Source organism: Argentina silus (genome assembly GCF_951799395.1).
Source record: "Argentina silus genome assembly, chromosome: 7".
NCBI classification, from domain to species: domain Eukaryota; kingdom Metazoa; phylum Chordata; class Actinopteri; order Argentiniformes; family Argentinidae; genus Argentina; species Argentina silus.
Window position 1 is genome coordinate 18,509,652 of NC_139661.1, and position 13,795 is coordinate 18,523,446.

Consider the following 13,795-nt stretch of genomic DNA (forward strand, 5'->3'; position numbering starts at 1 on the left):
AGGCATCATTAAATACAAGCTTTGGGGCTATACTCTACAATACAAGGACTGAATCAGAAAAGAAACACAGCATCAATGCTTACGCAATATAGGAAGGAAAACTTTGAGAAAAGAAACGGAATGAACAAAAATACGAGAAGAAAACCACAACACAATTCGTACATTCAAAATAATAAGCCAAAAAATTCACATGAAATATTGATTTACGGCAACTGACGATAAAACAAGTTCTACAATCTATTATGTACACTTGGCACTAATGTTGAACGATGATTGTTTTCTAGTGAGGTTCGATTCCAGCATGTCCACAGTTTGTAATTTCTCTTCACGATAGGCTATTATACTGTATAAATATAATATTACAATCATTCTCTTAACATCGCTTTTAAACATTTTTTTTTATTTTTTAAAGCCTGCAGTATAGCTGTATTAGCTGCTGTTACCATATTGTTTGACAAGCCTGTTTGGACAGCAGTTCATCAGAAAATACTCCAGTGATCACATACTTAATATATAACGCTGAAGGATTTCCCCTTTTTTTCGGGAATAACAAGAATTGATCCTTCATTGTCCATCTCATGCACTTAAAAGTTGTAAACAGTACAAATATAAATGATTCACTTACAATATCTGAATTCCAGCAATTCCAAAATAGACAGATGTACTCCAAAAAACAGCAGCAAATTGTTTGTATGCATTTCCAACACTGGCAGATGTGTAGTATAATCGTGTACTAGAAATGACTTTTTTTTACATGATTGTATTGTCTGTATCTATAAGACATGGCTAGGAGATCCCAGAGCACTATACAGTTCTAACCAAGCCACTTCTCCTCATCCATATTTATATGACTCAGTAACATTCTAAGCTTATATTTCAAATATATTTCAAATGTGAAATATAAACAAATGGCCAGCTTCTTCCGAGTCTCTATATGTTTTCTCTGACGTGTTAAAGGGGAGGTTCGACCAAACTACAAAATGACTAACAAGCTTCGTCATCTCCTTGAATGTAGTCTTTGGGTCAGGGGGGAAAACATTCCACGCTTTGGACTTGTTAACTCAGCCACAGCCACCAACAGCTAGCATTGATGACCAAAACACAATAGGAGAGATTGGGGTACAGTAGCATACCCTTGATGTTAGTCAATAAACTCAAAGAGTGGATTGCAGTCTCTCCGCTTTCATGGTTAAAGAGACACATTTTGTAATTTGGACAAACTATCCCTTAAAGCGTGCAACAGTCATGTCGCTAGATGTAGTCTGCCATTGTATCTGTTCAAAAAGTGCTTAGTCATTGAGGGCTGACAACTTCCTGAAGTGGACTGAATTAATGTCATCAATGAGCATACATGTTGAGCTGCACAGCTCTGCCTGGCTACCCTCTGCCAGCGTGACGTTAAAACTCTAAAGTCAGTAAATACGCTAGCTTCTCCACGGGCTCAGTAACAGCATATCTCCAGGGATGTTTGGCGAGTTTGTAGGTGTTAACGAGATCCATTTCAAGTGTCAAAATATTCACATTAGGGTGAGATACTTCTTGTCTGTCAGGCTGACTGACTCAACAGCTAAAGAGCACAGCTTAAAGGCTGTTTAAACATCTCACTAGTGTTCACAGGCAATATAATTCAAAGCACAGGCCAATCGGAGAACAGTTTCCTACCACGGTACTGACGACACCATCCATCCCTACAGGTGGGAGGGTGGGGTTTTCACATTCAGTAGTAAATAATGACTTTAGATAAAGCTTTAGAGACAAACGTGTACAAAACACATAGACATCCACACATGAGAGACCATGAAGTACACTGACAAATGAGAGACAGTGGACAGACAAGGGATATGGCAAGGCAATGACTTCAACATATACATTTCACAATTTGTAAAAGAATTACATTCATTCTAAAAACAATTTCTTCAAAAACAAAAAAAAACAAAAAACACACAAAAGACAGTTCTGCATTTGTTCTAAAAAAAATGCATTTTCAGTAAGTGATTCATGTACGTGATTCATGACACAAAATAAATGTCAATACATTTGTGACATAAAAATAAATAAAACAAATAAAATAAATAAACAAACAAACTGAACAGGCCATTTAAGTAATCAAACAAAACATATCCTCTACATGATTAAACAATAAACCAAAAATATGAGTTCCGAGGATGCTGGGAAGTTTATGTGAAGGCCATGCAAACTTGATTCAATGTTTAACAGATGTCTCGCTTTACTTTTTTCAAAAAAACAAAACAAAAAAAAGATGATAACTTATTATTAAAGGGGCAATCTGGGACTGGTTCCTCCATTTTTTGACTTTTAAATTAATGATGTACATCCATTGATTATTGAAGAGTACACATTTTTTTCCCTAAAATTAAACTTGTTTTACTCCATTGTTTGTAAAGGACGTCATTGTAAACAACCCCTTTATATTATAGCTTCATAAAGTGGTTAAAAAGTATCATCTATCATCTCATGGATGGTAAATCCTTGCATCTTTAGCTCTGTCTATGAATTTGAGAGAGGTTACATATCTCCAGCCCCATCCCTCAGCTGTGTATAAAAAAAAAGCGGCTTTGTTGTTTTTTGAATCCCAGATTGCCCCATTAATATGGTTAATCCATAGTTTTCTGATCGGACCGGCCCGAAAAACATAGGCGAAATAGGCGATATTATTCGATAGGCATATTCCCCCAAAATGAAATTATTTATTTTACATTATTTTATAGTTATTCTTTTGGTCAGGTATGAGCCACAAATTCGGTGTACTTGTTCAGTATGAGCCGGGATAGGGATTACAACTATCTCACCTTTCCATAACCAAAACACCAATGACTTAATATAAGATCTCGTCTAGGGTCCCTAAATTCATTCATGTTAGTGTATTTAATAATCAGACTGAAATAGTAGCATCATATTTCTAACAATTTAATGTTCGTGCATCTAGGCTGGATATTCATCCACTTGATACTTTTATTTAGAATTTTTATCACTTGCCTCACTTTTCTGAAAATGAAATCCGTTAATCCTTTAAATCAAGTTTGCATGGCCTAAGGGGTCTTTGCGTTACATAAACGTTTCCATACACATGCGCAAACACTCCATGAGGACTCACACACAGTCTGGGCAGTGACAGTCTCACCGACTGGCTTTTGGATACAGTGGCACTCTTAGGGAGCTGAGTATTGTGAGTGGTGGGTGTTTTTTGTAACTTTTTTTTTTTATAGATGTTATTGTTGTTGTTGTTTGTTGTTGTTTAGTCCCTAACTTATTTTACATACTCAGCTGACTTCCAGAAGTGGCCGGGGTGGGAAAGGCGACGGTTCCGTTTTGGCAACTTTTCCAGCAGATCCACCAGCTTGGAGAAGCTGGGCCTCTCTTCCTGCTCAAACGCCCAGCAGAAGAGCAGGATGTCCTGAGGAGAGAGAAGACCCAGTTTTAGAGACCCAGGTTGGCACAGGTAGAGAGAACTGTATCATCACAACCATCAAGACTCAGAACCCTACAGAATGAGCAAGATATCAAAGTCATTATGTCAGCAGCAATGGCAGGAGAGCTGCTGGGTCTGTAGGGTAACATTCCAGATCATATACAATCGGGAGGAGAAGCAGATACGACATCTGGCTCAGAACTCCAGCTAGCTCTGCTCTGAAGCCCACTGACGTATTTTGTATTTCTGATGATAACATAGGATGACTCATGTAATTTGACAGATAATTGCCAATGCAATGACAAAATGGCAGAATCTTGACTCTCCTATGAACGGATTCCTTAAAACTCCAAATGGAAATGACGTCAATGGGCTTTAGAGCAGAGCTGCCTCGAGTCCTGAGCCAGATCTGTCACATCCTCCTTCTGCTCCCTACCTGCTCACGGAACATCAATAACTGGGCACTGATTGGTGCAAATGCATTTCAGGAATGATATGTTACACTTGCTACCACGGTACAGCTCTCACACCTTATCTCCAAAGCACTCACCGATATCTCCTTCCCCATGCCGATCTGGGTGAGGTTGGGCTTCATTCCACTGCCCACCTGCCATATGATCACCTCGGCCGGCTGGTTCTTGTAAGGCCACTCACGTGCATGCAACTCATACCAGATAGTGCTGTAATGGCACAGGGGTGAAAGGTTAGCATGGGAAGAGTCTTCCACAGCTTCAACTCAGCTTTTATCAGCTGGGGTTCATCTGTGAGTTGTGAGAAACATGGTTATGAGGCAATGTGAATGGGGACATTATGACAGACTTAAAACAGATCTCCACGCACAAGGGATGATAAAACCTAAACCTGCATTTCCGCCATGCATGGTCTGAATCTATCAAAAGGGGCAGTTCTAGTTCTAGACTCTAGAATCTAGAGGAACAAACCTGTGTTTCACACATTCACTTCAATGAAGATAAACTAACTTGACATTAAAATTCGATCATCCTACATTCCCGACAGCAAACGTCCTCTTCTCTTTGCCAAAGAACAGTACATTTTATTCTTCACTGCTATGTCAGTGGCCGGGATAAGTAGCATAAAAATAGCACTTTCACAATGAACAAACTATGGAGGGTTTTGAATATGTAAAAAGGCTGGGGGGGTCACCTCTAGGTAACGCTGGAGCTAACAGAGCAGCTGGACAAAGTGCATGAACGCTGCATCCGCTTCCTGTACAATGATACACTGACACAGCCTCCATATGGGGGGCCATCTGAAAATGCAATTGTGTTAGGAGTCAACAGAGCAGGGTCCACCCCCGCAAACGCCTTGGTGAGGACCACAAAACAGAAAACTATGGACATACAGGCCTGGGGCATGGAGTAGTACAACTATTCAAAACGTGAGTTGGGAACAAGACGAACCATAAGAGAGAGACCCTGAAGAGAAACACTAGGGCCTAGAATACCGTAGGCCTGAAATCAGCCCAAGACTAATGAGAGGGACACTGGAAAATCCGAAGAAAAGAATGGAGAAGCTCTTATAGGACTCCGATATAAGTTCAAAAAGACACTCACCCGAAAGCAAAGACGTCAGACTGTTTGGAGAAAGGGAGCTTGTCCTCCTCTGTTTCTGGGGAGAGTTGGCTGACGATCTCTGGGGCAAGATGACACAGCCACCCGCTGGGGATTCTCAGCTTGTCCTCCCTCTTGCTGCAGACAACGAGACAGACAGGGCAAAACAAGACAACAGTCTGAATTCTGAACAGTGTGTGATCCTTCATTCAATGTTCGGGCTGACATTTTCCTTCTGTAACGTGAATGCACTACGCGTAGAAATGTTTGTGCTATTAACTTTGCAGATATAAGAGCATACACATAGTAGTAGTAAACTATAGTTTTCAAATTCATGCTCCATTCATGCTCTAGTCATACTGTGAGCTCTGAAACATAACTGTGAGCTCTGCAACACATTTTTTTGTGGCCAGGTTGAACCTGGTCCTTTCTCACGCATAAGTGAAATGCCCCTTGAAACAAACTGGATGCAATCAAACATGATGAGAAATTCTAATCAGTGACAACTCTCCAGTGCCAGGCACTGTCTCCCTCTAGAATACAACCATCCTGACATTCCAAACTACTTCCAAACTCATCCTGAGAGCTCAAATAGGCACACTGCCAGCTATCTGCAGCACTACCGAATGAACCAGCACTGTGGGTATGGACTGGAATGATATTTGCACCATTTAGTCTATTTTATATTCATAGTAACAGTTTTGTCACCATGACATATCAAACAATATGTTGAATCATATTCCTCAACGGAAGGCAGCGATGGCGTAATTTCGATCCCCCTTTACACACCCTCACACTCGCACATGCTTACTATGGAAAACTGCCATGTCATTTTGATAGTCAGTTCCAGTTGAGGTTTTCCATCGGAAAAAATATGACAAATCAATCTGCTGGCTTGTGTTGTGAGAAAAGGAGAAAACGCAAATGATAATTGTATTCACTTGCCAGTCTGCGTCGTGCTGTGTATCACTGGCATGTCCTCTCAGACCTCCTCTGACTTGAAGGAGAGCAATTGGCACTTAGTGAGAGGTTGTCCAACTTTGGCATTTCCCTGTAATTACACCTGACTCACCTTCTAACAAAATGTTCCTGTGCAAACACACAGGGAGCAGTAAATGTTTGTCATGTTCTGTCAGAGCTGTTGCTCAGCTGGCTTAGCTGGATTGTTATTTATGATGAGGGGGACGCGGAGGGATTTGGGGGAGGGTCATGAGTTGTGCAGTTCATAAAATGTTGATATCTTTCAATGCTTCAGAATTCAGCACTGTGTATGCTCCTGTTAGGCTCCTTTTGCTCTCTCTGTATGGCAAAGCCAAGTGTATGGGATGGCCACTTTCTACTTTATGTATAACTATCTCACCTTTCCATAACCAAAACACCAATGACTTAAGATAAGATCTCGTCTAGGGTCCCTAAATTCATTCATGTGAGTGTATTTAATAATCAGACTGAAATAGTAGCATCATATTTCTAACAATTTAATATTCATGCATCTAGGCTGGATATTCATCCACTTGATACTTTTATTTTGATTTTTTTATCACTTGCCTCACTTTTGTAGGGGGATGGTAAAAAATTTTTTTTTACGCATTCAGGGAGGGCTATGCAAAAAAAATATTTTGGTTGAGGGAGGGTCATACATTTTCATAACAGAAACAAACAAAAACACAATCAAAGTTTTGCCACAAACAAGTTGAATCTACTCTCAGACCATGTCTACAGTTCCCAGAAATTAATTCAGGTGTCCAAGTTTAACAGGAACAGGTTCTAGGTATCAATAACAACACAAGCCTTCACCAATGAGGTTTAAAAATAGGGCCAGAGGGACTATTTAAAAAACAGCAACATGGGGAAAAGACATGTCAATGTAATTGTTATGTTGCATCTGGGTCATATTATGTTACAATTGATATGAAATAACCTTTTTCCAACAACTAGAGAGAAAGAGAGAGAGAGCCAATTCTAATCAATGGTTAAATAATATCTTTAACAGATATTTACTGCACATTGTACAGTACTCACTAAAAGCCAGTGATTTCATTTGGCGCTGTTCTTACTGCAGCTTGCCCTCAGGTTTTCTCTTTCTTTTCTCAATTGTGGCGGCAACAGATCCTGCAAAACCTCACATGTGCAAATTGATTTGCAGCAGAATAACTAGAGAGCTTGAGGTACACATCTCTCCACAGCAATATGCAGGTGGAAATGTTTGTGTGTGTGTGTGTGTGTGTGTGTGTGTGTGTGTGTGTGTGTGTGTCATGGAGAATGAAGCACAGGACACAGTGGGGGGTTGTTCACTGAGAAATTAATTGCCTTGTAATGTGCTATAATTGTCAGATTTGTCCTGGTTTTCAGAGGACAGTGAGAAGTTGAGGATGATCCCCAGACAATTGGGCAGCATGGACTGACAAAACAAACAAAAATGGCAACTTTCCATACTGAAAGTTACTATACTTACTTTCTAAACTATACTTTCTATACGATACCTTCTATACAATGACTGTGTCAGATGTCAGTCTGCTTTTTAGCATGTCAAAGCATTGCTTGACTTTCTGCAGTCAGACAGAGTCTTGACATCTGTCAGAGCATCAGAGGAAGCTTGGGGTGTTAATAAGGTCTATGAGAGCCTCTCATAGCCAAGTGGCTTATTCTCTGTTGTACAACCACACACACTGCTTCTAGCCTCCTACCTACAGAGTGCTACCACGGTGTACCCCTCTACCATCCCAGGTTCAAACTGTGAAGCACGACAACTTCAACCCCTATTTCATCAAAATGCCACTGATTGTAATAATTACAGCGAAGCACGTGTAGACAAACACCCTCTCTGTCATTAGTTGAAAGGCATCTATCACCTGGGGATTTTAATTAATGTGACAGACTGAAATAGATGCCATTATGACAAATTACAGTGTATTTCTTAGTCATTTCTTCATCATACAGCTCAATCAAAATCAAGGTAAAACAAAGACTTTTTTTTTAGAGCTTTTCTTCCCTGAACACAGTGATAACCTGTTAAGCTGCTTTATATATAGATTCAGGAGGGAGATTGATTTGAATCCCCCGAGGGGGTGAAGGTTTTGGGCGGTTGGCATTTCAGGAGCAGTCTTTTCTGCACAGCTACGGCGGGGGAAAGGCGTTAATCACTTTCACAGAGACAAATTAAATAGAGATTACCTCCGATCCATATAATTTTCTGCCCTAATACAGACCAATGAGCCAAAAAAAGACTATAATAATAACCGTAATGAAAAAAAAAAAGAGGACTGCATCAACAGGAGAGATTACTCATGTGTGCTTTGTGTCTTGCTGAGGGGTTTAGTGAGGTGAACGAATCATGGCCGAAGTGGAGCCGAGTGTTTACCTTTAGCACGACTCGTGTCAGCGTAGGCTGATAGCCAGGTCTGCTTGCATTTCAAGCCCACTTCCTTTTCTTTCACCATTTCAAACATGGGTCGTTACATAACGTAACACCCTACCTGCCGGCTTGGAGAACCCCAGAGATGGTGAAGAGTCCGAAATCGGTGATGACCACTTTGCCGTTGTCGTAGAAGACGTTCTTGGACTTCATGTCCTTGTGTAGGATCCCCTTGGCATGGAGGTAGCCCATCCCCTGAAACAACACACACACACACACACACACGCACACACGTATGCACGCACGCACACAAACACACATACACAGACACACACACACACACACACACACACACACACACACACACAGACAAACACACACACACACACACACACACACATCCTGTCATTTCAGCCATTCTACACAGCAGTTATTGTTCATGCTGTGATGATCAAATGTGAATGTGTTAGTGTTGATAGCGTTACCTTAACCATCTCCTGAGCGATCTGTCTGGTCTTGTTGACATCCAGGACTACTTTGGCATCCCTGACCACGGAGTACAGGGTTCTGCCTTTACACAAGCTAAGAGAGAAAGATAAGCATTACACGTGATTAGAAACACACCCTACAGTACACTGGGGCCTATTAATTATACTGATATGCATTGTTTCATGAAATCAGAACTATACCAGGGGGCTATTGTTGCTAATTGAATACATATTCAGTGACAACTGTGATGATTATATCAATGTCATTGTGGATGGGGGGGCTAATCACTCAACATCAGATCTCCAATTGACCAAAATCTGAGCATTTGGTATTGCAGTGGAGGAATGACATGTCTGTTCCCCCTCTGGCCCCTTGACCACCCCCCCCCCCCCGCCCCCCTCTGCCCTGTTCAACTAGACATCATTTCATCAATGCAGCGTGCCACAGTTGTCAGATCATTTTATGTCATGTTGTCTCCTATGAAAGGACACGAAGGCTGCAATGTGCTGCCATTCAAGACTGGGAGGTTTCACATCACATTTGAACTAGAGAGGTTAGGGGGTAGAGGGGGAATCATAGCAGTGGGGGCTTAATCTCAACAGGGGTCCCCCCCCCCCCTCCCACACACACACACACACACACTCACACACACACACACATACACACACTAACACACACACACACACACACACACACACACATACTCACACACACACACACACACACACACACACACACACACACACACACACACAATCCCAAGCCCCCCCTTAACCCCGACTGTGTCGCCTCGGTGTAAGTGACTGCTGAATGACCCAAGGCCACAGAGACACACTGATGCATATTCATTGGAAGTCGCAAGGTGACAATACGCCATATTTAGCATCTCACTTAGACTCCAGCCTTATGGCGCCTCTTGAGCTTCTGACGCACCCTCCTCAGCTTCAGGTAAACATCGCAGCTGATGTCATCAATTACCGCCTTAGCCTCGCAAAACCTCAGACAACAGCCGGTGTGTGTGAGCCAAACTTGGAAACAGGAACTGTTTCCATGGCACTCTGCTTATCAAAAGGTAATACAGTCGCCAAAACACTCTGAAAGCCCTGCCGGCTTTTGAAAAACAGAGTAATTATGCAGTATGGATAAAAACCTGCAGTGACTCCCCGTCTAATGATTATTCCACACTGCGGATGCTCGGGCGAATCAATCCATACACAGTCACTCATGACCAATCAAACACAAACAATCAATATTTATATTTCCCCTACCAGCCGGTGAAAACCCCCACCTGGAATGAGCCAATTTCTCCTCATTGAATTGTGCATGTTTGAGCTGTAGCTCTCTGCCTGTATTAGGCCTGGGCTGGTTGGATAAGACTGCTTTCCTTGTGCATATTCAATACAACACAGCTCTGCAGTGATGAGTAATAAAGTATTGGAACATATTTTGATTTAGAGCAATCAGCACTCAGAGACTTCTGAGAAGCACAAATCCAATCAATCTGTCCGGTCACTTATGCTGCTTTTCCACAGTGACTTTTAGCATCTGTGCTTGGCCCAAGGCCTCAGATTTTTGTGTTTCCGTCTCCGATTATGGCCCCAAAAAAGCCCCAAAAAAGCCCAGGGCCATGGCCCCAAGGTCCTTCCCTGGCCTGGGACCTTGGGGCGATTTCTGGGACTTTTTGGGGACCTGATTCTCCTCAATATCGCCCTGGGTGGTGGAAACACAATGCGTAAAAAAAAACTCCAGTGCTTGGGCTCAAAAAAAGTCTGTAGTGGAATAGCACCATTGTCCAATCAAAATCAAGAAACACTTTACTCACAAAACTATCATGACATAGGACCTACAACATATTGTAAACACGTAACGTGACGTGTACAGGGATGTGTGTAGTTTTACATTTGTTACCCTCATGGTTATCTTGTCCTCACACTACACAGTGACTCAAACCTGGCCTTAGCGGGAGTGAATTTACTGGGTAAAGTATTAGTTATTATTAGATTTCAGCGAATCACACAGGTGCGAGGCGTAGCTCTCAGAAACGTGTGGTACACAAGCACTGGTGAAGTGCTGTGGGAGATGATTGATGCGAGGTAAAGCCAATGGCTATGCACTGTCCGTTTTCAACGCTCTTTCTATTGGCTTAATGAAGGCCAAGACCTTTTCGCGTATTTGGGCGGAAGTGTCTGGGAACGAGACTACCCTCATGGACTAATTTGCAGAGGAACAATTGCGAAGCAATTGTCACAGTGAGATACAGGGTGGCAGTCTGGCTTCACTCCGACCCATCTGCTGTGTGTGAGGCTGGTTGAGATGCCACTGTGTTGCAGTACAAGGGAAAGATTACACTTTGACTAAGATTATTCATTTCTCCTTCTTCTTCTATTGGTAGGCAGATGAACTATACTCACATGAGCCACAATCTTTGCCTGACTCATGTCATTATTCAAGACTCATGACACAAGACTCATGTTAACACCAAGACATCAAGACTTGGGTGGCCGAGGGTGGTCCAGTGGTCTAGCATCATGGCCTACAGTGCACACACTGTCCTGTCTTTCTCTACTATCTCTAGCCAATAAAAAATATAAATATGAGAGTGGAATTGCCCTACCCTAAAAAACACATCAGGACTTGAGCTCAGTGGGCTAACATCGTCTGGAGTTGTACCTGCAGCCCAGGTTTGATGGTCAGTCAACAACATAAATGAGGACATTTTACTTTTTGAGGCATTGAACTGTACAGTACACTAGTGGTAATACAACATCAAACCTCTGATTCAAGCATATAATCCTCTTTTTAGGATGGTGTTTCTCCCTTTGTCAGGCTCCTTTGTACACTGGGCTGTTATTCTCTCAAGAAGAGAGAGCTTTGAAAATCTATCCAAACAAATGTGTTCTGAAGAAACAATATTATTGTACTGAGCAATACTTAAAAAAAAATAGGGAGGGAATTATATACTTATTATATAATTATATACTTGGCCAAATAAAAGAATTCTGATTCTGATTCTGGACGTCTAGGGACGCATTTAAAGGAATTTCCAAAGGTCCAAGAAAGCCACTCTGAGTGTGAGCATCTCTAGATAACACGCTAGCCCGTGGAGAATGAGTGCACATCCGAGTTTGCTCAACCCTGTGCACTTCAAATCAGCCAGTGAGTGATCACACACACACACGCACACACACACACACACACACACACACACACACACACACACACACACACACACACACACACACACACTAGAGCAACAGCATTCCCCGGTTGCAATGCCTTTCGCTTCATTGCCACACCCAGGGCACACACTCCGGCCCCAGACATGAATGCCACAGAAGGGAAGGGAGCTGTGTCTGATCTATAATGAATCCACAAGACAAGGCCGTTGTTGGGGAGCGAGTCAGACACTGAGCACGTCCGGGCCCCAGGACAACCAAGGCCAGGTCACTCAGGGTACATAAAGCACTTCACAATAGCTTTGCAAGGATTTCACTTCGACATTCAGCAGGCTGATTGGGTTATAAGAACCACTTCACCACAGAGAGGATGAGGTGGCCGTCATGGGATGAAGTGCCTGAGAAGAGACTTGGGGGTGAGGAGGCTGCAGCGTATACAAAGATGATAGCTTTCTGATAAACCGGAACTCATTAATCCTCCACTGCTGGGTTTTTAAATGTTGTTGTTCTTAAGGGTGTCTAATTACAAAGGCCTGTGATATGTTAATGTTTGAACACAAATGGATATGATTCATATGAGTAGGAAGCTGCCAAGTAGGTTTTCAAGCCATTACACTTCGGATCGTATCATAAACAGCCTGAGAGAAATTGCAGGGCAACAAAGAGTAATAAGGAATCCGACCCCAACCATGCCCCCGTCCCTGGGACGAGTTGTGTATAATATTACATTTGATTTGTAAAAGGGTTTTTCATGATCCATCTCAAAGGGGCTCTTCGGCGTCGACTCACCTGGTGATGATGGCCAGGTGTGGTGGGCTCATGCAGGCGCCCATGAACAACACCACGTTCTCATGCCGCGTGTTCCGGTACGCCATCACCTCCCGCTTGAAGGCCTTGAGCTGGTCCTCGTTGTCCCGCTCGATGTCGATGAGGCGGATGGCCACCTCGCCGTGCCAGCGCCCGTGGAACACCTGGCCGAAGCGGCCCTTACCGATGAGCTCGCCGATCTCCAGCTGCTCGAAGGGGATGTCCCACTCCTGCAGGAAGATGCTGGTCTGGCTGGCCTTGCGAGGGAAGTTACGGGCCGACAGGAGAGACAAGTTCATCTCCTCAAACTCATCATCCGAGTCCTCCGCCTCGTCATTGCCTTCCTCGTTCTGGTGTGTGTGTGTGTGTGTGTGTGTGTGTGTGTGGGGAGGGGGGGGGGGGGTGAGAGAATCAAAATGGTCAAAATGAAGGTCTTGTTTTATGGGAGCTTTGACTCATAAAAGCTGTGACTTATGATTGTGTCTTTATGGTGTCTTATATGAGTGTTGTAACCACAGAGGTACGGTTATAACGCATCCTCACAATTCTGATGGAGAGAATGAATACAGCTGAATATGAGGTGCATGGCGGTTTGAGAGGGACTGGTTTCTATAGCTACCCTGCTGAACTATAGAATGTTGTTAAAAAGCAACACAACATCGTTCTCATAGCGACACCGTATCAAAAGAAGTGCGACTCACGTCTGATGTAGGTTCCACTTCAATTTGTAGTACAGGGTTCCCTTCGTTTCTGAAAGCAAGAGAGGGGGGTGTGGAGAAGGATTTATAAGCACTTCAAAATGAACATAAGCAGATCAGAATCATACATATGGGCACTCCAACATGATTCATACACCATGAATGCTGATTATACAAGATAGTGTGTGAACTCGCCTCACCTCCCCAACCATACCTCCCACTCTGTCAATCTAGGTGGATAACATTCTCTATGTAACCTCTCATAACCC

At 42.8% G+C, this 13,795-nt stretch overlaps 1 protein-coding gene across 1 annotated transcript in view; it reads right to left on the minus strand.

Annotated features, from left to right (window-relative positions):
* Positions 1-3,268: 3,268 nt before the first annotated feature.
* The window catches only part of ksr2 (kinase suppressor of ras 2), a gene marked incomplete at both ends in the record, with an annotated part of 56,195 nt that continues 45,668 nt past the window's right edge, over positions 3,269-13,795 (minus strand). Inside the window, 7 exons of the mRNA XM_083673386.1 lie at positions 3,269-3,415; positions 3,981-4,110; positions 5,005-5,139; positions 8,478-8,611; positions 8,842-8,938; positions 12,811-13,178; positions 13,530-13,578. Of these exons, the coding sequence (XP_083529512.1) occupies positions 3,269-3,415; positions 3,981-4,110; positions 5,005-5,139; positions 8,478-8,611; positions 8,842-8,938; positions 12,811-13,178; positions 13,530-13,578 (1,060 nt within the window). The remainder of the gene's footprint in view (positions 3,416-3,980; positions 4,111-5,004; positions 5,140-8,477; positions 8,612-8,841; positions 8,939-12,810; positions 13,179-13,529; positions 13,579-13,795) is intronic.